General features: G+C 44.3%; 1 protein-coding gene across 1 annotated transcript; it reads right to left on the bottom strand.

Moving 5' to 3' along the window:
* Window positions 1–391: 391 nt before the first annotated feature.
* DDO (D-aspartate oxidase) lies at window positions 392–18476 on the bottom strand. The gene is made up of 5 exons (XM_032651259.1): window positions 18398–18476; window positions 16385–16560; window positions 11923–12031; window positions 8541–8717; window positions 392–1837 (listed from the first exon to the last, which is right to left on the bottom strand). The coding sequence occupies exons 2-5, from the start codon at window positions 16554–16556 to the stop codon at window positions 1270–1272; spliced, it is 1026 nt and encodes a 341-aa protein (XP_032507150.1). The 5' UTR covers window positions 16557–16560; window positions 18398–18476; the 3' UTR covers window positions 392–1269.
* Window positions 18477–25598: the final 7122 nt, after the last annotated feature.

The raw sequence follows: 25598 nt of genomic DNA, 5'->3' as shown, positions 1-25598 counted from the left end.
TTCACTTTTTCAATGATAGCTGTACTTTTTTTTTGCCACACCACAAGGCATGGGGGATCTTAGTTCCCCAAGCAGGGATTGAACCTCTGCCCCGTGCAGTGGAAGCATGGAGTCTTAACCAATGAACCACCAGGGAAGTCCCGATAACTATAACATAAAAACCATACACATTACATCTTATTAAGGCCTACTATTTAGGCCTATATTTAAATTAGAAATATTCAAACTTAGAAATTCTCCAGTGCTAGAAAATGTCAAATAGAACAGACTATTCTCATAAAAAAAAATTACATATATTTCTCCCAAGCTCCTTTACCTCAATGAATAGCATCTCCTTTACCATTCACTCAGCCAAAAACCCTCCTAAGAATTCACAATACACATGAACAGATTAAAGACCAAGTCAAGAATCCAGATTAGATTTATTTATTCAGCAATTCCCAAACTCATTTTATCATTAGATACATTTCCACTCCTCCCCAGTACCTTTTAACAACTTGCAGAAAACTTTGTTTATATTTTATTGAGTGATTGTTCCATTTTAATTAGCAAATTAGCCCTTTGGCTGCACATACTATTCAATCTTCAAAAATGCTCAGGCAAAGTCAACCGTCCAACAAACCAGCTCTCAATCATTTGTGGTAGTGGAAAGTACACCCCTTAGGTGATTGACCTGAGACTGCAATTGAGTTAATGCCACACCTGTAGGCAACATCATCCCTACGTTCTACCATCAGTACCAGCTGAGAGGAAGTAGAGGTTGCCACTAGCACTAGCAGGAATCATGCTTTGTCTTCCACTAAATGGAATAAGCCTGAATTGTATATCACTGTGTAATTTTAAAGGATTATAGTGTTCACTTGACTGCAACCTATGAGCATCATGGGCAGCTCTGCAACCGACAGTGAGTTAAGTGTTTTCCATACATTAACTCCTCCTGTGGATTTATGAGCCAAAAAAAATCCCTGCAACCATGTGAATTGGCATAGATCCTTGGACACAAGATCTAAAAGAAATCTTACTTTATAGCAAGTATTTTTTGACAAAAATAGAGCTTTATGCCCTATGTCATTAGTACTAGACTTTAGTACTAAGTTAGATTAGTACTAATCTTAAGTCTACTGATACATATTGCATCATTTCTAATTTTGAAAGCAAAGCCATGTCCAATTAAACTTTCATTCAATGGAAAAGTTATTTGAATCTCTTCTGGTACTTAAATTATATTTTGATTAATAGTTTCTGGGGCCATTTGCTGTCTTTTCATGCCTACAGCTTTGATTTGGGAGCAGGGGTTCTGAGGGCTTGGGCACACTCGCTCACCAGCCTGGCAGCCTCCAGAGCAGTGCCCCAGTGCATGGCTATACCCCCACTACCATGGCCGTAGTGATGGACCACAGGCAGCCTCCGGCTGCCCTGGGCTAAGAGCTCTTTCTCCAGCCGCACACCTGGCCTGGAGGGCCTCAAGCCCACCTTCTCCCTTATGTCACAGGCTCCATGGAGAGAGGGCTCGAGGGCACAGCATCGGGAAAGAATCCCTTTGCTAATTTCTGCATCTGGGGACAGATTCCAGTCTCCTTTTTGCCTAGTTCCACCCAGGGTTACATTGGATATACCTGGGTAAATGTATGTCAGCCCACTCCCATCTCGGATAAAATGCTTCACCCAGGGAGCCTGCACTTTGAGCACTTGACCCCTCACTGGGAAAATCTTCAGGTCTCCTGCAAGCTGCCTGCTTCCAAGGCCTGAACAGTTGACCACAATGTCGAAGGACTGGTGAAGCTCCCACAGGTCTTCTATTCGTCGGGTGAGTATCAGGCCCCCGCTTCCTTTTAGCCTGGGGAGAATGAGAGACCATGAAGTGAGCCATAGCAGTTTCCTGCTCAACCCCTTACAGAAGTGATGAACAGGAACTCGGAAACAAAACTGAGGAGACCGTCGAATGATCAAATACCTCCAGAGCTTCCAGGGCCCAAGCAGGCCAAATTCTAGCTGACTGCCTCACATCCTTGGAAACCAGGGATTCCTAAAGTTGAACCTAACTAAATAAATACCTATTTCAAAAACTCAATGCAGACTACCTGCTTCATCCTTTTTATGTTCAATGGAGTTCCTATATCATTCTAGATGCTAAATAAATACCAGGTTAACCTGGTATTTTAAAAACCCCAAGCACTTTTTGTTCATGCCATTTATTTAACGCTTAAATTTACTGCCTTGGCGTCCTCCCTGGTGGCGCAGTGGTTGAGAGTCCGCCTGCCGATGCAGGGGACGCGGGTTCGTGCCCCGGTCCGGGAGGATCCCACGTGCCGCAGAGCGGCGGGGCCCGTGAGCCATGGCCACTGAGTCTGCGTGTCCGGAGCCTGTGCTCCGCAGCGGGAGAGGTCACAACAGTGAGAGGCCCGCGTACTGCAAAAAAAAAAAAAGAAAAAAATTTACTGCCTTGGACGTTCTGTCTCATGTTGTTAATTAACTCTTGCATGTTCCTGTGTACTACTCTGTTCTCCCTAACCAGATGGTTGGGACAGGGCTCACATGCACTCCTCCTTATGTCTACCACAGGGATGCTAGCATAAGAGGGACACAAAATATTTGCAGCTGACGGACTAAATAACAGTCGTGGTTGCTAATGATTTTTTGGACCAAGTACATCAAGAATGAAAAGAAATGGTTTATCCAAGTTCTGTAATCTTATTTTTTAATAGTAGTAAAATACGCATAACACAAAATTCACCATTTTGACCATTTTTAAGTGTACAGTTCAATGGCATTAAGTTTAATACATTCACATTGTTGTGCAACCACCATCATCATCCAACTCCAGAACTTTTTCACCTTGCAAAATGAAACTATGTACCTATTAAACAATAACTCCAGGTCCTATCATCTTATTCATAGGTCACTTGTAGAATATAGGAGACGTAATATGAGAAAAAGACTATTGGCAGCTCTCTACACCAGGGTGCAGGTTGAATGCCTGTGTGCAAGGTACTGCTTAGAGGCAAAGTGCCCTTCCTCAGGATTGACAAAGGAGTTGGGAGACAGAGTGTAAATACTTGGCAGAATGAAGTAAGTTCCAAATGAGAGGTGGATGTAGAATTGGAAAGCATGGGTTTAGGTCCCAGTTGCCTCACATTAGCTTAGCTTTGAGGTCTTGGCCAACTCACCTCTTGTCTCTGACCCTCAGTTTCCTCATCTGTGTTATGGGGATGACACCTCCCTTGCCTGCTTCAGAGACAGCTGTGAAGTTCAAGTGAAATAATAGGCATGACAGTGCTTCACAAGACGTGAGCACAACAAATTCTAGGGGACTGATGTCAATAAATTATAAATTTCTCAAAGGGAGAGACTACGTCTTATGCTTCTCACTACACCTATGACCCAGCTCAATGCCCAAAACCTAGTGGACTTGACATGAGTGTTGGCCAATACTGAAGACAATATGAAATCCTAGTTTGGGTATATGATGATTAACTCTATGTTTTGGCTTGACTGGGCCATGGGGTACCCAGATATTTAGCCAAACATTCTTCTGGGTGTTTCTGTGAGGGAATTTTTGGATGCAGTGAACACATAAATTGGTAGACTGAGTAAAGTAGATTGCCCTCCTTCACGTGGGTCTCATCCAACTGGTTGAAGGCCTGAACAGAACAAAAAGGCTGACCTTCCTCCTGCAAGACTGCCTTCAAATTAGGATATCAGCTTTTTCCTGTCTTCAGACTCAGACTAAAACATTCGCTCTTCCTGGGTCTGAAGTTTGCCAGCCTTCAGACTGGAATTACAGCCTTGGCTCTCCTAGGTCTCCAGCTTGCCAGCTCACCGTGCAGATCCTAGGACATGTCAGCCTCCATAATTGTGTGAACCAATTCCTTATATTAAATCTCTTTATATATATATATTTTTTTTTCTATTGGTTCTGTTTCTCTAGAGAACCCTAAAAGATAGAGAGTGGTACCACATTGGCATCCTTGCTTCAAACCTGAAGCAGGGTATTTTATTAACAGCAATCAGAAAATTAACAATTTTTAGTCCATTTGTCTGAAGAAAAGGAGAAAGAGAAGAAAACTAACTGAAAATCTCAGTTGGCAAATAATGCTATGCATATAGATTCAGGGGGAAAATCCACTGTTTATTCCTAGTGACACTTAATGTAGCTATACTTAAAATATCATAGTTAGAATTTTTAAAATGCATTTTAGGTTTACAAAGCAACTAAATCTCTCTCTCTCTGTCTCTCTCTGTCTCTCTCGCCATAAAATTTTAACCTGATAATTTTAACCTCATCTGATGACCATACTGCTCACTCATTCTGCTGCAATGCATGTTCTAATAAAATAAACTGCATTCTATTTCCCACTTCTCAGAAGATCCATCTCTGCCTTGTCCACTGCACGAACTTATATTAATCGGTCTAAGCCCTGTTCAGTCACGGAACAGCTTCTGTTCCCTTTTGGGAGGAGGTGTGGATGAGGCCTGGGGTTTCTATGGGCAGAGTGGTCCAGAGGGGAGCAGCCGTGTACCCTTAGTCCAGCAGGTGGGGTTCCCCTCTTCCACTGCCTTAGGGCAGCAATTGGAGCCCCAGTGGAAGCCCCCAAGGCCATTGCACCACAGCCAGCCTCCATCTATTCCCTACTAAACTTGTTGCCACCCTCAGAAAAAATAGGACTTCCCTGGTGGTGCAGTGGTTAAAAATCTGCCTGCCAATGCAGGGAACATGGGTTCGAGCCCTGGTCCAGGAAGATCCCACGTGCTGCGGAGCAGCTAAGCCCATGCATCACAACTACTGAGCCTGTGCTCTAGAGCCCGCGAGCCACAACTACTGAAGACTGTGCGCCTACAGCCCGTGCTCTGCAGCAAGAGAAGCCACCGCAATGAGAAGCCCGCACACCACAACGAAGAGTAGCCCCCACTCGCCACAACTAGAGAAAGCCCAGGCGCAGCAACGAAGACCCAATACAGCCAAAAATAAATAAATAAATAAATTGAAAAAAAAAAAAACCACCATCATTTTCCACTTTCCTGGCTGGTGCCCTCCTGCCTCATCCTTGTGTAACCAGGAAGAAAGTGGGGTGTTCATATTAGAGCTGTGTCTAAGGCCAACTTTTGCCCATGGCTCCTCTGGTTAAGGGCCAGGGGCCAATGCTGGGAGTAGGAGGAACTCTCTAGGGACCTGGAAAAGGAAGGCTGTGCTCTGGTGGGCACGGGGTGTGTTGGGCATGGGGGAGCAGGGGTCTACTGTGCACAGGAAGGGACCTTTGCAAGCTGGACATTTGTTAGGCAGGGATGACCTGTCACATGCCTGATGTACAATCCATATTTCTGTCCAGTCGAGGGAGTGGCATAGGCACTGCTGTGAGTCAGGCCAAGTAGGAGAACAGAAGCTATAGGAGACAAGAGTCTGGGACCTGCAGGGAAAGTAACAGAGAGGACTCATTAGATGAGTGGGAAGGAAAGTGCAGGGAGAGAAGCTCAGTGTGGTTAGTGCTGTGCTCAGTGCAGGGCCCTTATCAGGGCCACAGAATAAGGCGTGGCCTGCTGGAAAGAAGGCAACGCACCAACGTTACAGGGCCCCCAGCACCAAAATGGGGCACGCCGCTTTCTGAATGTCTCCCAAGGCAGGACCATCCTGCTTCAGCCGGGATGATTTATTTAGGTGGGATGCCTGGTGAAGAGACAGGCTCAGTTGACTTATTGCCTCTGTGATTCATTTCCTGGAAGGGCAAGGACGAAGCAGCAGAATATAAATCCACTGGCCAAAGATATAAAACATGATCTGCATGGCTGATTAAACCTCAGGGGGTTTTGTTTATTTGTTGGTTCTGGGTATTATTGGATTTTTTTTTTTTTTTTTTTGAGAAGCGGATGATTCCTTCTGTTCTTTGAAAAATGCTAACGATCTACTTTGTGGTTATAAACTTTTTTTTTCTTTCCTGGAAATTAATATTATTTCAGAAGGATAGAGCTTAAATTGAAGGCATTGTTATGCGGCTTGCTAAGTAAAATGCCTGTTTTTGAGTCAGAACGCTGCAGGCTGAACACTCACATTGTGTAGAAGGGGCGTAGGAGGCAACATAACAGACCCTGGGTGTGAGGAACAAGCAGGGATTGTATGGCTCCCCAGCTGGGTCATCCGAGGTGGAAAGTGGGTGGCAGCCTACAGAGGGAGCCCCAGGGGTCCCACGCTCTCACCACCATGCTGCCTGGCCTCCCACCTGGCCTGAAGTCCTTGCTCTGAGAGGGTTGCCTTGGGCTTAAAGGAGTCCCAGCCCTACAAAGCCTTCCTCAGAAGTAAAGGGAACGGGTGACCCTCTTCCTCCCCCACATTGGCCTTCTGGTCAGGTGCCAGGGCCTGAGGGAAGGGGGGCTGACCAATCTTACAGAGAGGAGGCCCCTGTACACTGTCTGTGCAGGCCCCTCACTGGGGGTTAAGAGGAAGCATGAAGTATCAGGGACCTATGGGATACCAAAGCAGGAGGTGGGGCGGGGGTGGGACAGCTAGGACGAGGGTCTCCTCGTGGCTTCCCTGCAACAGTGTGTACTGTGTGTACTGTCTGTCTGAGGCACACATGTCCCCACCCACTGTCATGGTGGACACGTATATCAAACAAATGGACCTAAAAAGTCCTCCCCGGGACTCTATGGGGACAAGAGCAGCCCCTCAGACCTCTTGTCCTTGACTCTGTCACCTAAAAACAGACAGGAAGCAGCATGCCCCAAGGCACGACTCCAGCTGGCTGGTCACCAGGCCCGATGGTGCTGCACTCGGGAGGTGGCTCCCACTGGCACAAAGTACCACTCGCTCAGGGTTATTTTAAGTAAAGTAAAACGCTGACAGCAGGCTTCCAACTAATGAGAGAAAATCAAGACTTTTCCCAGGCCTTCATCCCACAATTAGAGATTAGGCTCGAAAATAAGGTTATTATGGAAATAAGGGGCCTGTTTTCTAGAAGGTGATACTTGAACAAATTGTTCAGGTAATATATGTTCTCATGTGAAACTGGCTGAGGGTAGCCCAAAATAAATATGTATATATTTACAGCAGAGCTCTGCCACTTATGGCTTGCCTAATAATTTCCCCTTATCTGAATTTTATTAAGATATACAATACCTCAACTACATATCAATAGCATTAGCAATTCCAATGTTCTTTTTCCAGGCATTTTTATAATATAAAGACAAAAATGCAACACCACACAACCTTGCCACTCAGAAAAGATGGTGATGCCCTGAAACTGGAATGTTGGCTGATGGGTAACTCCATCACACGATGGCTCAAATGTTCATTTATCAGCTGATATACAGTGGTTTAAATTTAGCATACAAACAGGGGTTTATGGGCCAGCGACAAGGCACAAAAGTGTAGGTTTTATGAAACTGGCACTTTAAGAAGAAAAAAGTCCCATATAAATTGCTAAGAGATAAAAGTGAAAAGAGCACTTATAAAGCTACAAAAATATATCATGGTGCTCCCAGCATGTGCCTAACAGACTTAGGTTCCTTCCTCTGCACTCCCAATCCACCTTCATAAATTTGTATTTAACCCTCATCACATGTGTTACTGTTAATTAACATGTATATCAATGTGCACACACATATATACACCATCATCCCCAAATAGACTATGAATTCCTTAAGAAAATTGATCATATTTTATCCTTCATTTTTGACTAGCTTCTAGCACAGTGCTAGGTATACATAGAAGTTCAACGAATAATTGTGGAATTAATTAATTATTCCAATTAATTCTCTTATCTCCTACATCTGGGACCAAGCCATTGCTGCCACTGCTTACCTGAAGTCACTTTTCCAACTTTTACCTGATAATTTGCATTGTTCCTATTCATCTACCAAATATACAGACTTGGGGATTGAAAGGGCCAAAGTTTCACAACCTTCAACATGCTTGCAATTTCAAGATGAAACTAAGGAGAGATTTATTGATATGTCTTAAATAAAAATACCCTTGATGTGTTTCCTAACCAACTGGAAACAGAAAGTCCTGAAAACCAAGCCAAAATGCAAGTTCATGAAATTTGGGGCTGAACTTGGTAAGGAAGCAATTACCTAATTTAGATAAGCCCTCACTTTTAAAGTTCTTGCTCATAACAAAATAAAATAATGGGGTTATTTTCTTTTTCACTAATGAGAAAAAAATTCAAAAATAACTTATAATAAGCCTAAGATTCTCGAAAGAACTAGAGTAAATCATATCATTTTACAGCTGGAAGCATATTCTCCAAACATCTCAGTTTACGGATGAGCAAAGTAAGATACTGTTTCAACGAGGGGGTCTTACTGGTGGGGAGAGAGGGACCAAATCGTGCATCAAGGTGCACAGTGAAGCAGAAGATGGATGTGTTACTAACTTGGGTGTGACTCACTCCTTGTGACACAGTGTCTTCAGAATGTTGTACAAAGCCCTAGCCATTAATGAACAGCAAGACACAGTGTACAAGAGCTCTGAGGAGCCACAGAGAAGCTACGAAGTTATTTATGGGTGTGACAGACAAAGAAAGCAGCAAAGAGCCACTTCAACTGACCTTTTCTCCAACCACGGGAGGTAGGCAGGGCCTTCACATTTGAGTGTAGTAAAAGCCTGACCGAACACATGTTGGGGGAATTTCTTCAGCTCATCCTCAGTCATCTTTCGAAATCCCAGCACCACATCAGCCCAGAATGGCACTTCCTCAGTAGGAATGCTCCGAAATATCTGCCAACTCAAACACAGTAAGTGGAAAAATTTCCTGAAGTTCTAAGAAATTTCTAGTGAACTCCATGTTACATTCTCTAAAGCATTTTTAAAACACATTTCTTATACCCATACAGAGAAAGAAATTATTCTTCAATTCTCTCAGGTTCAGATAACTCAGTAGCTAAATTTAAAATGTTCATGGCGGGGGTGGGGCGTGCGGCATTGGAATAAGACATTTTAAAAGTTGTGTGCCTTTTAAAGATTGAACTTAACTCTCTTTTTCTAAAAAGCTCTTGCCCAGATTTTCTTTATTTACTTATGATGATGCATTTTTGAGGAAAGATTTTTCTGTTTTGCATAATGCTTTACATAAAGCGTAAGTAAACCATCAAAAGTTTAACGGTTGGCCTCAATTCTGAACAAAATAAGTTAGAAGAAGCAACGGTGGTGGTGCAGGAGACAGGGCTGCAAATTATGAATTAAGTTGTAGATTATCACGTTACATTCTTGATAAGAGAAGCCAGGTTGTCAGGACAAGCCCTGTTATCGTTCAGTCATGGCTGGGGCTGATGAGGCTAGAAAGATATTAGTTGTTAACAAGAAGCCTATAACTTTGCTATCAATAGCTGCTAGGCATATGTTTGGATTTATAAGTATCGGGCTCTTTACATCAATAGGAATAAATGTTGTAAAGCATGGCTGCTCTAAAGTAGCAAGGGAAATCATTTGAGTGCTATACATGGTTGCTAATGCTATGGTAATTAATGTACTGGAATTTGTATCTCTAAGTAATTCATTCTATACGGCTCCTGTGGAAGGTATAACTGTTGTTTGCTGCAGGTCTCTACAACAGGCCCTCTTGCTGTTTCATGCTGCCCACTCTCCCTGGGCTAGATTGTCCTCTTCCCCGTCTTCACCATCATACTATAGGCCAAACACTCAGAAGACTACATCTCCTCTTCTCTCTCCTGAGCTCCAAAACCAGATCCAGACCCATGTTGCCTACTCTCTACTGGAGAAGTCTACCCCCATGTCTCAGACATTTACCCCATGCCCACCGCTCTTTCCCTCCCCCTTTCCCCATCCACCCAGGTGCTAACTCCAGAAACCAGAGAATCATCCTTGACCTTCTCTCCTCTCTCATCCCCTACATGCCATCAATTATCAAGTCCCATCTAATCTCCTCATAAGCATTTCTCAAATCCATCTGTTCTCTATGCCCACTATCAACACCTAATCTATCCCACCATCATCTCTCTTTCCACAAATCTGTTCTCCACACTGCAGACAGAATGTTTTTGAAATGCACATATGATCAGTTACTTCACTGTGTAAATCCCTCAATGGCTTTCCATTACCCTAGGCGTTTTTCAGTCCCTCCAACACACCAGAGTCACCCTAGATTCAGGTCTATGCATGTACTATTGCTTCTCCCTGAATGCTGCCTCCTCTGCCCTGGACCCTATCTCTGTCCCCTTCACCTCTACAGGGTCAGCAGACTAACCTACACTCATGTGGATGGTCTCCACTGAAACATCACTTTTTTTCTGAGTGGTTTCTCATAACTTACCAGAACAAGTTTATTCTCCAGATAAATGCTTCCATAGCACCCTGTACTCTTCCCTTGGTGACTCATGTCTCATATGTAACTCATTAGATTTAGGACATTCCCAACAGAACATAAGCTACATGAGGGCAGGACCATGTCTGTCTTTCCTAAAAAGTCACGCAACACATATTTATTGAGCATCTACTATATGCCAAGCAATATGTACTAAGTTGCTCATTTGTATTTCCCTAATTCCTAGAAGACTACCTGATACTGGTGAATGCTGAGTAAATTGTTTTGAAGGAATAAATAGATGAATAAAGTTTATACTTATGCCAAGGTGCATAGGACATTTGTGCCCTTATCTTCACTTGACTGATTCAAATACTTTTTGGAAGCAAGTGGGATAAAAATCATTCATATGAGGAAAATAAATAACTCTTTTTTAGAATGGCTTAAAGTACATTCCTTTTAATAACCTCAATAGTGGCAAAGTCTTGCTCTTGAAAGGACATTTGAATCTTGGACACAACTGTTTCCAAAAACTACTGAGAGCAGATGTTTGTGAATTAGACTGGGTCGTGCTGGGTTTGGACAAAAACAAAGCGTGACCATAAATCAATGACAACGATGTTTCTATGTGGCTTATCAACTGGCTCTGGAGACAGTTACAGTTTCAATCCATCTTCAGAAAGTAGAGAATTAAAGCTGCTCCTTTGGGTAGGGACTTTGAGAAATTAGTGATATCAATAGCGTTTGGTGTTTGTAATGGTGAGGGAGAGCAAGAAGAGGAATAGAGTAGAAATCTGCCTGATGCAGGTACGTTCACCAGCAGACAGCCTGAACTCAAAAGAGGAGACAGGACATTTTTTTTTTAAACAGCACAAAAGATGCAGTGATTTTGAGAACTTAGTAAAGGGCAGACATCCCTCTGTTCTTCAGAAGGCTGTAGGGCATAGTTGTGTTATCACATAGAATAACACAGACAATGTATGTGTTATGTCGTAACTTAGAAGTGACAGTATGGTTAGTGATTTCTGTCTGAGAAGATATAGAAAGGTATTGTCATATTTTAAGTGCCAGTTTGTGTTAGAAATGTTTAATATTTTAAACTCTTTTATTTAATTTTGCATTTCTTCGGAAATTGGATGTGAAAAATCAAAGGAAGCTTGCTAACCATTTCAGAAATATTTTTTCCCAAATGGCACTTTAAAAGGTAACTTTAGTGACCTATAATAGTTGCTTTTTTGGAACACTTCATTCTCCATGGACACCAAATAAGAAAGATGTGCCTGTGCCTTGGGCCTCTGCACCCATTCCCATATCAATCACACCTGTTTGCTTTCCATCAGCCCCCATCAGCCCCATAGAACCCAAACTCAGTGTTTACCTGCTATATATTTTTTTAGCCATATTTGTAAATCACTGCATATTCCCTGAGGAAACTCAAAATAGCATTTGTGATGAGAAACTATAATGGTTGTTTATTGTTTAAAAGTCTAATGCTATAACTTGTCTTTCTTGAGTTCTTTGGAGTAAAGCCTAAAATGTTCTTCCAAATCCTCCTACATCTAGTTCAGCACTCTGCTCATAGCAGGTACTCAGTAATATTTTCTGTTGAACTCTAAAGTCTGTTAAGATCACTCTAAATTCTAAAATAACTTCAGATTCCCTCCCTTACCCAGACACCAGGAGAACACCAGCATCTTCAGCTTCTGCAGAATTGGCAATTGCAAACAGGTGATCAAAGGTCTCTTTGAACCACTGCTTCTGCTTGTGAATGGGTGTGTCTGTGATGGTGGAGAAAAGCACAGCAGAACAGAAAGGAAAATAATGACAATGACTATCTTCAGAGAAGCTCCTTCCTACAAACTGGGAAAAACTAAAGAGGCAGGGAGGAACATTTAGATAAAGTACCACATTGTGGCGGAGGATCAGTCAGCCACCAGAGTTTTGAATGTTGACACTTGCTGTCAGGGTCGGTTCATATAATTATTAATCAACAGAGGGGAAATCAACCGATGAGGGAAAAAATCTAACATATGGGCCAGCTGGAAAGGGCGTATTGGCCTTTGGCACTAGGCATATTTCAGAGGTCCTTGAAAGGTCCATAACCAATCTGAGCCAAGTTAGCCAATCTGGCTGAGGCATCCAGCTGGCCACACAGTCGAGATGATAGGAGAAAGAACCCAGGGCCTCTTTCCTGAGGGCTGAAAACATGGCAGGAGATAAGGGGAGATCTGTGGGGCCCAGATCAACCAGGTCGAAGGACAGACTGAACATCAGTGGGAAGCCAAGGTTGCTCACCCTTCTGATACAAGGAAACAAGGCCTGCATTGTGGAACTGAGCTCCCTACAGCCCCATCCAAGGCTGCCATTACCTCCATTCCCCTCCATTCCATGGAATCATAGACCAGCTTGGAGTAGCATTCCTGGGGTCACCAGGGGTGTGCAGGGACCACACCTCTCTGTCAGAGTCCTGTGGAACAGTGCCCCCTATCCCTCAGGCATCCCTGCCTGTGTACAGGAGATTGGATCTGGACATAGCTCTGGAAGGGTTCCAGGCCTGCCAGGGAGAAAATACGGGTCAGGGTTCAAGCCCCAAAATAATAGTGTCCAGTGTAGGCACAGAGAGCAAGCATGACACAGAAGCACTGACAAATCCAACTGTGGATGAAGTATTTGGCCATCTGATCCCTGTGGGAAGGTCACGAGAAAGAGTCCAGGGTCAGGATTACTGGGGAACTGTAATCCTGAGGGGCTGCTATAGGCGGAGAAACAGAGGAGATGGGGGAACTGAGCAGAGAGGATACTGGGTCAGCTTTGCTTGGAGAGATGTCCCTAGAGCTCAGGTAGAGATGAAAAGCCCCTGGAGGCATCCTGCTTCCAGGTGAATGAGAGCATTTCAGTGGCAGGTTTTAAAGCAATTCACTTGTTCAGGAGCCAATAAGTATTTCTTTAGTAGTGGATCTGTGCTGTTGTTTTCAAACATATGCCCCTGTGAACTCAACACTCCCAAAATTGCAGACTGGATCTACTGGTTTAAAAATAAGGAGGAAATAAATAATAAACTGCAAAGAACTAAGTTAGACCTCATATGGATTACACCCCAACAATCTAAGGCAGTGTACGAGGCTGTATTGAAATGCACACCCCCGTTCCCACTCCAAACCTTAAAAAACAAAATAGTGACTGCTATTCACACACTGCAAAAGTCACCCCCAAAAGAATAGACAATTCCAGTTCAACAGTGGGTAAACCAAGCCTGAGACCTAATTCATGTTCAAGTGCTGGTAAAAGAAAACTGTAGCCAGAGTAGCAGTAATAACAATAGCAAGGGCTGACATAGCACTTACTATGTCCAGGCACTGTTCTAAATGTATTAACTCATTTAATCCTCACAACAAACCCATGGGACAGTATGGTCCCCATATGGTATTGACATTTATGGGCACAGAAGATTTTCATCACTGGGGCTGGTCTGAAAGAAGCCCAGAGAGAAAACCAAAGTCTATCTAGCAGCACCAGAGAGAAAGACCCTGATCCAGGGGCCCCAATCACCCAGCCAAAGGGTGAGCTGGGCCTCAGTGGCCTGAATGAACTCTCAGGTGAGCCTCCTTATTTGAAGATGATTCCATGACTATCAGGCAGCCTTCTCACTATTCACCTGGGCCTGATGCATACAAGGGGATGCCTGGGAGATGGACACAAGGACTCTGGTCACAAGAAAGGTGTCCAGTGTGAACTAGCATTCTGCAGACACACCAGGCTCCTGTGCTTGTTTCCTGCAAGGCAGCTCCCAAGAGGTACATTAGCATCACGGGTGCTGACAAAGCCAAGTTCCTGGACTGCAATAGTGAGGCCACTGCCCTCCCCACCCTGGCCGAAAATGGGTTTATCCTCTGTTAGGTGAAGCAGGGGGTGTCTCTGGACTAGGAAAACACCAAGTGCAGGCAAAGGCAGGAATACCCTAGAGAAAACAAGAGAGTTAAGGAAACATGTGCAAACCACATGCTAAGACCTCAGACCTTTTCTCCCCCTCCTGGAATGCTGCCAGCCAGGCCTTCACCCACCCCAGCCAGGGGACTGGAAGCCTCTTCTCTGGGAAACATGACTTGCCCAAGAAGAAAGACTTAAATATAATGACATCAGAGGTTCTCCAACCAAACAGCACTCCCATCTCACTCCAGTGAGCCTCAAGGCAACAAGCCCTACGCAAGGACCCAGAAACTCCCATCAGCTGTTTAGGATCCTGTTCTTAAAGGTCAACAGACAGGTAAAGATGACCAGACCACATGGCCAAGGAAAACCTGTAACATGAAAAATGAGCACATCAAATAAAGAAAACACAACTTGGAGACAACAGAAGCTATGCAGGGAGGAAAAACTTTTAAAACTATTACTAGTGTCTTCAAAAAGATAAGACATTGCAACCACAGAACACAAATAGTATAACAAAGGGAAATTCAGAGAATAAAAATGATCTTTGGAATATTAAAAATGCTACGGTAGAAATAATAAATCCAACAGCAAGGCAAAAAGAAAAAATTGAGAAAATCTCCCAGAAAGTAAAATAGAAAGAGAAAAAGATAGAAATAGGAAGGGGAAAAAATTGAGCCAATGGAAGGACTCGTCCAGGAAGCCCAGCAAAACAGCAATTCTGGACAGAAAGGCAGAGACGGCAGGAGGGAGGAATCGGCAGTTGGGTAACTCAGAGATTGTATCTTGAACTGGAGACATGAGTTTCCAGATTAAATGGGCAGGGCAATTTTCAAAGTCCAGATTGCTGTTTTTTTGTAATAACATAATCATTTGACTGCTTAAACTATGTCCATGTATAACTTCGATACAAAAATAAAAACTAAAATTAAAGGGGAGAAAGGAGAGTGGAAATGAGGAAGTGAAGACACTGAGTATAAACTTCATTAGCTGCAAAGTGATTTTGTTTCCTATTTAATGCTTTTTCCTCCTCTTCCCATTTCGTATGACAAATATAGAATGGAAAGGACGCGTGGAAGTGTTTTTAAAAATCAATGCATTGGGACTTCCCTGGTGGTGCAGTGGTTAAGAATCCGCCTGCCAATGCAGGGGACACAGGTTCAAGCCCTGGTCTGGGAAGATCCCACATGCCATGGAGCAACTAAGCCTGTGCACCACAACTACTGAGACTGCACTCTAGAACCCTCGACCCACAACTACTGAGCCCACGTGCCACAACTACTGAGCCTGCACTCTAGAGCCCTCGGCCCACAACTACTGAGCCCACGTGCCACAATTACTGAAGCCTGGGCACCTGGAGCCCGTGCTCCGCAACAAGAGAAGCCACCGCAATGAGAAGCCTGCACAATGCAACGAAGAGTAGCCCCCGCTGGTGGCAACTAGAGAAAGCCCACATACAGCAACGAAGACCCAACGCAGCCAAAAATAAATAAATAAACTAATTAATTAATTTTTTTAAAAAATCAATGCATTTTTAGTCCTGAATACATATTGACTGATTGTTTTTAAACTGGCTTAGAAGTGAGGATAATGTTAGTCCCATTACAAGTATTTTCTGACTTGATGGTCACTACTGGTATCGGTAGAAAGACTTCGAGTTACCAGTTACCAACGTGGTAGCCATTGGTGCTGTTTACCAAATACTCTGGCTGTCTACCTTCTGGGAGCCTTATAGAATTGCACTTCCTGGCCTCCTTCTGAAGGGTGGGAGCATGTGACTAGCACTAGCCAATGAGCTGTCACCAGAAGTGATGAATGTTGCTTCCTGGCCATGAACCTTTAATTGCTAAGGCAAGACCCCTCAGAGCTCTCAATCCCCAGCTACAGGTACTGACCACATTCAAGGCTCTGGCTGCTTCATCAGCTTAGACCCCTGAGTGATGAACAGAACCCTTGCTGATGCTCAATCAACATACAGCATGAGCAAGAAATAAACCGTTGCTTTTTAAGCTGCTAAGATTTGAAGTTTCTTTCTGTCTTGCTGCATAACTGAGCCTTTCCTAACAGATGAACCAACAAGATGTCAAAAGTGCACATTACACTTACGTGAACATCCAGCTGTCTTTGTCAACAGAATTCCACCAACGTCATTCTATCTAACGTCCATATCATATCTGACAGAGGAGCAGAAATCTCTTTCTTACCTGGATAAACAGGAGGAATAAGCATTCCGGCTGCCACATCACTCGTGGTCTCGGGAGTGAACTGCTCTGAAATGACTGTAATGGAGCATCGCGGGACTAGTTTGGAAATGCACACAGCAGTGGAGAGTCCCATCACACCAGCTCCCACAGTTGCAATCCGTACTGTACCCATGGGCCTGTGAGGAGGCACAGTGTGAGCTACAAACCTTGTTTCAAGAGTTATTCCATCCAGTACAAAGCTTGGCCCTGAAGGTTCTTTCCTTAGGTCCACAGCCTCTCCAAATACGACCTTTCTTGCCGGCATTTCTCATGGGATAAAGAGAGCTCCCTGTAAGCCCTCTTTCCATTAAATGTCAGGGTACAGACAACAAGGTCTCCATGGAGTTTAGACATTAGTCCCAAACCTGCCTGGAGTTGCCTTTAGAACAAAGGACAGCTGAGTAAGTCTGCCCTTGGGGGTGGATTTCTACTCATTCCTAAACCCTTTTCCCTGTGGACACAGCCTAGGGAAGGTTGGTGAAATAAGCGAGGCGGACAAGAGCAGCAGAGCTGCTGCATCTGCTCCCAGAAACCTCCTGAAGAGCAGCCACGGAGAGGGCAGACCCAGACCCTGGGGCAATTTAGAACTCAGCTGTTACTGTTTACAAACTGCTTTTTAATTATAACAATGTGACACAAAGTCTGAACAACAAACTCAGCATCTCTCCTTCTCTTCTAACTGGAAACCCGCTCCTCCCACAAAAACCTCTGTCCTGAAACCCCATCATCTGAGAGCAGGCTTTCCAGGTAAGGAGTCTGGATTCCTTTGTGGACTCGAGTTCTGATTCCGTAACCTGGGGAGCTAGCCATGGTCTCCTCGCCTCCACTCCCTCATCTGTAAACCAGGCCAGGTGAATTCTTTATTAGATCCTGTGGGTGGTAAATAACAGAGATGCACTGAGGTTGTCTTGTAAAGGGGGCTTCTTCTGAGAGTCCATATGGAAATGCAGAAGACAGACATCCAGGGGTCTGGGCTGGGCATCCTGAGACCAGCACCCAGGGTGGAAACCAGAGGGTTGATGAGGATTCAACACTCTCCCACCGCCTCACCTCTGAGCACCAGGAGTCCACTGAGCCCTCTCCACTGTCAGCTCCCGTGTCCCCCCATGCTTCCCTGCTTATCTTTCCACTTCTGGTTCCAGCTAACTTCTCCTAATAGGTCTCAGGTGGAAACTCCAGAGAGAGAAAATGCAATTAGTCCAACTGGTCGTCACCAGCCCTATTACACAAAGCTCTATCCCCAGCCCAGCTTGTTGGGCTGACAGAGCCTATAAATCTGCCCTTGGCACAGGTGCCCTTCCTTGTCCAGTCAGCAATAGCCAGGGCATCAGGTCATGTGGTACAAAACACGGCCACCTGCACGTAAAATTCATCTTTTCTCAGGAGGGAGTGGCATGGTTCGCTCCACTGTGAGTACAGCAAAGGCAGTCAGCGCTCACTTCCATCTCTGAAGGTCTCTGGCACTGACATATTGTAAAGTCTTCCAAAGTGGTTTAGTGTGTGTTATTTCCATTTCTCAAGCAGTATACAGTTTCCTCAGCCATAATTTTATCTGACTGCTCCCCAGTGGGCTGGCTAGCTGAGAAGGAACAGGATTGCCAGGGCAGAAGGAAGAGAAAGGAAGGGTCCAGGGCAAGGAGCAGACCAGTGGATGGGGGGCAAGCTTGAGGAGCGTAGTCCTGTCGTGGCCCCTAGAGGTAGAAAGCAGACACCTATCCCCTTACCGGCTTTTCTATTTCACAAGGCCTCCCCTTCCCAGCAACTTTCTCAAAATATAGCTTGAATAAATTAAGTTGAAAGAGAAAGTAACCTGTGGCTGAGAATATCCAGCTATCAGGGAAGAGAAAAGTGACCCAGCAAAGGGGGTACATTCTGGTCCAGTGACCTGTGAATCTCTGTCACCTGATCCCCTTTAGACACCCCCCCCCAAACTCGTGGAGTAGGTCCAGAACCACCCCAGGAGCATTCAAGTACCTGTCTCCGAAAAGGCAGCCTTGGAACCCACCGAAGGCTCTGGCACCAAAACTTGTTTTCCCAGTGAGTGGTTGGTCTAGTGCCCTAAGAGACAGAAGAAGCAAAACTGCTTCCCATTGGGGGATTTATTAAGGACATTCCCTCTAATCTTAATCTCCATTGGCCCACACGCCTCTGTCTCTGTCACTTATTACCCTGGAGAAAGGAGCGATTGACCTCATCTTGTCCGTGGAGCTGCAGCTCTGCTGATCCCCTGGAAGCCGGTCCGTGCTTGGCAGCCCTCGCTTCTCTTCCTGGTTTACAAACCCTCTGTCTTGCCACAAATCTGGGATTTCTCCAACTGATTTGTAAGCGTGGTAAATAAGGGGTGAACCTGTCCAACTTCCAGCACGTTCCATCCAAAAGCAGATGCGTTTTCCTCATTTGGCTGCCCCGAGTTAGCGGCCCTCTCCTGGTGCCTGGCTCTGCTGAGTCAGCTGATGGGGGTGGGAGTGGGGTTGGGTGAGGGCAGAATAACGTTTTTGATCACTAAGATGATGACCTGATTGCAGCTGGAAAAAATGATTCAGGAATTAATCTAGGATAAGAATCAAATGATTCTCTAGCCCCCATATTCAAATATTTGCTGAGTGTCCACTGTGTGGTAGACACTTTACAGTCAGTGAGTCTGTTTATAGGGAAGCAGTTTGAAGTATCAGAATAATGATAATAATATTGTAACTAATATGTATTTAACGTTAACCCTGTGCCAGACACATTCATGATACCATGTAACACAATCACCCTATGAGGTAGGTACTATTATTATTATTCCCACTCTATAGATGAGCAAATTGAGGCTCTAAAAGACTAAGCACAGGCCCAAAGTCTCTTAAGTGGCAAAGCTTCATCTGAGTGTTAGATTTCAAGGCTCAAAGTCTTAACTAAAGCATGTACTTTGGTGTCAGGAGACCTGTCTGTTTTACTTTGAACAAGTCACCTTGCTTCTGAGTTTCAGTTTCCCCATTTGAAAATTGGAAATGAACTAATTTTGTGAGCACCTGCTGAATTAAGATGTGTAAAATTCCTTCTACAAATAACAAATGCTGGAGAGGGTGTGGAAAAAGAAGAACCCTTTTACACTGTTGGTGGGAATGTAAACTGGTACAGCCACTATGGAGAACGGTACGGAGGTTCCTCAGAAAACTAAAAATAGAATTACCATATGATTCAGCAATCCCACTCCTGGGCATATACCCAGACAAAACTATAATTTGAAAAGATGCATGCACCCCCATGTTCATAGCAGCACTATATACAATAGCCAGGTCATGGGAGCAACCTAAATGCCCATCGACGGATGAATGGATAAAGATGTGGTATATATACACAATGGAATATTACTCAGCCATAAAAAAGAATGAAATAGCACCATTTGCAGCAACATGGATGGTCCTAGAGATTATCATACTAAGCGAAGTAAGTCAGAAAGAGAAAGACAAATACCATATGATACCACTTATATGTGGAATCTAAAATGTGACACAAATGAACTTATCTAAGAAACAGAAATAGACTCACAGACATAGAGAACAGACTTGTGGTTGCCAAGGTGCTGAAGTCCAGGAGTTGATGTGATCTCCCTGAGACTGCTGGCGAGCTCAGCTTCACACTCCTCTCCAACAATTTTTCAGGAACTTTTTACTTTGGGCTCTGGAGGTCCCCAGAGCCTCACCTGTGCAGTGTGTTGGGGTCCTCCCTGCCCACCAGCCCCTCCTGCTCTGCTCTCCATGGGCGTCAATGGCTCGAGACATGTTAGCCTTGCTGGTGTGTTAGTTTGCCAGTACATCAAGGGCCTCAAGCCAATGGGACTTGAATAGCCTCTTCAGAGGCTATTGAGGAAGCAAGGCTCATGGGACCAGGGATTCAGCAGTGTATGGCTGCAGGTTGGGGCAGGGAAGCATGGGAGGGGTGAGTTCAGGGAGATTCGAGTCTGTGATACATTGGCTTATCTCCGACTTGGGACACAAAAGTAGAGCAGAGTCTATAATTGAACACTTTCTTCCTTATAAAATAAGACTTTTAAGACTTACCTGTACAGGGACTTCCCTGGTGGTCCAGTGGTTAAGAATCCACCTTCCAATGCAGGGGACGCAGGTTTGATCCCTGGTCAGGGAACTAAGATCCCACGTGCCATGGGGCAACTAAGCCCACGCACCACAACTACTGAGCCTGCATGCTCTGGAGCCCGCACACCTCAACAAAAGATCCCACATGCCACAACTAAGACCCTACACAGCCAAATAAATAAATAAATATTAAAAAAAAAGACTTACCTGTACATCCAAGAAAATCTCTAACATTTGGTCCCTGATGGGGTAGGTGGGCACAGGGAGAGGCAGGGAATGAATGAAGAAGATGAAGTTACTTAGGGAACAAGAAGCTGTCAGTATATACTGGTACAGTGTGGGCTTCAGAGATAAAATGAGCAGCCATTACTGACCCTTGGCAAATTCAGATAAGACATGAACGCCCACAACTCCCAGACACTCTGTTGGGGGGAGATACCACAGACTGGTTTCCATAGTCAGAATTCACAATCTTAAATAAGAAAATATTCCTCTTCACCACCACAAGAGTTTATGTACCCCCTTCGCATAATGCCATTTTACAGAATGAACCCTTTGTATTGAGCATGTGGTATTTGATAAGAGTGATCAAAAGGGGACAGGTCAGCCCCTCAGAACTCACTGTTCAACTGAATATGTTCGGAGAGTATATTTTTAATGTGAACTTATACCTAACAACATAGCTATTAACAGAGATTCAGGGGGTGGGGGGAGGAGGACAGATTCAGCTCTTTTGGGATCTGAAGTTATACAGGTTTAAGCCCTCTTTTGTGTGTGTGTGTGTGTGTATATATATATATATATATATATATATACAGAAAATCATGAAAGAACAAAATGTCTGTAACCACTTTGATGTCATCTGACAGAGGGGAAATCTTACAGAAGGAAAACAGAGTGGAAAGAGATAGTGGTCTTAACTGATTGCAGTGAATAGATCTTACTTTTGCAAAATTTTTTTACAAAATTTACCAAGATTTATAACCAAATAAACCAATTGCTAAGGTCTTTCTCAAGAGCCCGTGCAAGTGAGGGAGGTGAGTCTGAAGTTTGTGCTTCATTAGCTTCACAGTAAGTCCTCCCTGCGGCTATTATGGGCTAAAACTATCACAAGAACAATCTAAACTGCAGAGTCCTCAAGGGAGAAACATATGTTGTAGGACACAATCACATCGAACAGGGACAGCATGATGGGCTCCAAATGCCAACTGGCCAAGACCAAGGCTGGACAGGACGGCTGCCACACTCTCCTTGACTGCATGGTGGAATCGTATAAAGTGCATGGAGAAACGGCATGGTACAGTATCTGGGCTGTGCAGGGTGGCATTAAATGATGTAGATATAGTATCTCATCTTTTCAATCCTGTGAGCGACGTTTTATTATGATCCTGAATTTTCAAATGAGAAGACTGAGGTAAAGAGAGGTTGATTTGCCCAAGTGAGAAGGCTGATAGCCAGGTTTTTTGTTTGTTTGTTTTAATCCACGTGCTTCCACTGCCCCTCACACTTCATTGCCTGTTGAGGTCAAGTTGATGTATGGTCCACAGTTAAACAGAACTGGTAACAAGGTCACCTGCCTGAAGTTTACCTACTTGTATGTGGGTTGTTTTCTGAGCTTTCCAATGCGGTGGTAAAGTACTCCTTGAAATGTTTACAACCAGAGACGGGTTTGACGTGCTACGTATGACTAGCTTCCAACTATTATAGATATACAACATCACTGTTTTTCAAGTATAAAATCAGAAATCTGTGCATACTAAGAAATGCTAGAGGAACAAAGTATGTTTGGCTTCCTGTATGACATATTTGTGAATTGTTATGCTGTAAAGCCCAATTTTTCTCCCAATAAAGTGGGGTTTTCTTCCTTTTGAGTTAAAAACACTTTTTATCAAGGTTGCTGGATATAGGAGCAACATAGAAAAATCAAGCACCCTCCTTTATGCCCACAATAAACAGTAGAAAATATATTAGAAACTTAACATCTCTAATTGTAATAAAAATATGTACCTAGGAATAAATACAAGAAATGTGCATGATTTATGGAGAAAATTATACTTCATTGAAAGACATTAAAGACGATCCAAGTAAATGGAGAGATAAACCACAATAATGGCTAAAAGGAGAACTTCAAGATGGCGGAAGAGTAAGACGCGTAGATCACCTTCCTCCCCACAAATACATCAGAAATACATCTGCATGTGGAACAACTCGTACAGAACACCTACTGAACGCTGGACGAAGACCTCAGACCTCCCAAAAGGCAAGAAACTCCCCACCTGGGTAGGGCAAAAGAACAAACAGAGACAAAAGACTAGGGATGGGACCTGCACCCGTGGGAGGGAGCCGTGAAGGAGGAAAGGTTTCCACACACTAGGAAGCCCCTTTGCGGGCGGAGACGGCGGTGGCGGAGGGGGGAAGCTTCGGCGCCGCGGAGGAGAGCACAGCAACAGGGGTGTAGAGGGCAAAGCAGAGAGATTCCCGCACAGAGGATCGGTGCCGACTGGCACTCACCAGCCCGAGAGGCTTCTCTGCCCACCCGCTGGGGCGGGCGGGGGCTGGGAGCTGAGGCTCGGGCTTCGGAGGTCGGATCCCAGGGAGAGGACTGGGGTTGGTGGCGTGAACACAGCCTGAAGGGGGCTAGTGCGCCACGGCTAGCCGGGAGGGAGTCCAGGAAAAAGTCTGTACCTGCCTAAGAGGCTAGAGACCATTGTTTCATGGTGTGCGAGGAGAGGGGATTCAGAGCACCGCCTAAACGAGCTCCAGAGACGGGTGCGAGCCGCGGTTATCAGCGTGGACACCAGAGACGGGCATGAAACTCTAAAGCTGCTGCTGCTGCTGCAGCCACCAAGAAGCCCGTGTGCAAGCACAGTTCACTCTCCACACCTCCCCTCCCGGGATCCTGTGCAGCCTGGCACTGCCAGCGTCCTGTGATCCAGGGACAACTTCCCCGGGAGAAACAGGGCACGCCTCAAGCTGTTGCAATGTCACGCCCGCCTCTGCCATCGCAGGCTCGCCCCGCATTCCGTACCCCTCCCTCCCCGCGGCCAGAGCCCCCGAATCAGCTGCTCCTTTAACCCCATCCTGTCCGGGCGGGAACAGAAGCCCTCAGGCGACCTACACGCAGAGACCGGGCCAAACCCAAAGCTGAACCCCGGGAGCTGTGTGAACAAAGAAGAGAAAGGGAAATCTCTCCCAGCAGCCTCAGGAGCAGCGGATTAAATCTCCACAGTCAACTTGATGTACCCTGCATCCGTGGAATACCTGAATAGACAACAAATCATCCCAAATTGAGGCAGTAGGCTTTGGAAGCAACGATATATATATATATATATATTTTTTTTTTCCCTTTTCCTCTTTTTGTGAGTGTATATGTGTATGTTTCTGTGTGTGATTTTGTCTGTATAGCTTTGCTTTTACCATTTGTCCTAGGGTTCTGTCTGTCCTTTTTTTTTAGTATAGTCTTTAGCACTTGTTATCATTGCTGGATTTGTTTTTTTAGTTTGCTTTCTTTCTTTCTCTTTCTTTCTTTCTTCCTTCCTTCCTTTCTTTCTTTTTTTCCTTCTTTCTTACTTTCTCCCTTTTATTCTGAGCCGTGTGGATGACAGGGTCTTGGTTCTCCGGCTGGGTGTTAGGCCTGTGCCTCTGAGGTGGGAGAGCCAAATTCAAGACATTGGTCCACCAGAGACCTCCCAGCTCCAACTAATATCAAACGGTGAAAATCACCCAGAGATCTCCATCTCAACACCAAGACCCAGCTCCACTCCATGACCAGCAACCTACAGTGCTGGACACCCTATGCCAAACAACTAGCAAGACAGGAACACAACACCACCTACTATCAGAGAGGCTGCCTAAAATCATCATAAGGTCACAGACACCCCAAAACACACCACCGGATGTGGACCTGCCCACCAGAGAGACAAGATCCAGCCTCATCCACCAGAACACAGGCACTAGTCCCCTCCGCCAGGAAGCCTACACAACCCTCTGAACCAAACTTAGCCACTGGAAACAGACACCAAAAACAACAGGAACTACGAACCTGCAGCCTGCAAAAAGGAGACCCCAAACACAGTAAGATAAGCAAAATGAGAAGACAGAAAAACACACAGCAGATGAAGGAGCAAGATAAAAACCCACCAGACCTCACAAATGAAGAGGAAATAGGCAGTCTACCTGAAAAAGAATTCAGAATAATGATAGTAAAGATGATCCAAAATCTTGGAAATAGAATGGAGAAAATACAAGAAACATTTAACAAGGACCTAGAAGAACTAAAGAGCAAACAAACAATGATGAACAACACAATAACTGAAATTAAAAATTCTCTAGAAGAAATCAATAGTAGAATAACTGAGGCAGAAGAGTGGATAAGTGACCTGGAAGATAAAATAGTAGAAATAACTACTGAAGAGCAGAATAAAGAAAAAAGAATGAAAAGAATTGAGGACAGTCTCAAAGACCTCTGGGACAACATTAAATGCACCAACATTCGAATTATAGGGGTCCCAGAAGAAGAAAAGAAAAAGAAAGGGACTGAGAAAATATTTGAAGAGATTATAGTTGAAAACTTCCCTAGAATGGGAAAGGAAATAGATAATCAAGTCCAGGAAGCACAGAGAGTCCCATACAGGATAAATCCAAGGGGAAACACGCCAAGACACATATTAATCCAACTATCAAAAATTAAATACAAAGAAAAATTATTAAAAGCAGCAAGGAAAAAACAACAAATAACATATAAGGGAATCCCCATAAGGTTAACAGCTGATCTTTCAGTGAAACTCTGCAAGCCAGAAGGGAGTGGCAGGACATATTTAGAGTGATGAAAAGGAAAAACCTACAACCAAGATTACTCTACCCAGCAAGGATCTCATTCAGATTCGATGGAGAAATTAAAACCTTTACAGACAAGCAAAAGCTAAGAGAATTCAGCACCACCAAACCAGTTTTACAACAAATGCTAAAGGAACTTCTCTAGGCAGGAAAAACAAGAAAAGGAAAAGACCTACAATAACATACCCAAAACAATTAACAAAATGGTAATAGGAACATACATATCAATATTTACCTTAAATGTAAATGGATTAAAT

The sequence above is a fragment of the Phocoena sinus genome, chromosome 12 (assembly GCF_008692025.1).
Source record: "Phocoena sinus isolate mPhoSin1 chromosome 12, mPhoSin1.pri, whole genome shotgun sequence".
NCBI classification, from domain to species: Eukaryota; Metazoa; Chordata; class Mammalia; order Artiodactyla; family Phocoenidae; genus Phocoena; species Phocoena sinus.
The sequence above is the reverse complement of the archived record's forward strand: the minus strand, read 5'-3'. Positions and strand labels throughout refer to the sequence as shown.

What these genes read in the sequence shown, in the direction of transcription:
- DDO (XM_032651259.1), bottom strand. Translation starts at nt 16,556, where the DNA reads ATGGGTACAGTACGGATTGCAACTGTGGGAGCTGGTGTGATGGGACTC. An exon ending in TATTCCTCCTGTTTATCCAG is followed by an intron (nt 12,032 to 16,384) that starts GTAAGAAAGAGA and finishes CCACCATCACAG; the next exon opens with ACACACCCATTCACAAGCAG. An exon ending in CTCCCGTGGTTGGAGAAAAG is followed by an intron (nt 1,838 to 8,540) that starts GTCAGTTGAAGT and finishes CATTCTCCCCAG; the next exon opens with GCTAAAAGGAAGCGGGGGCC.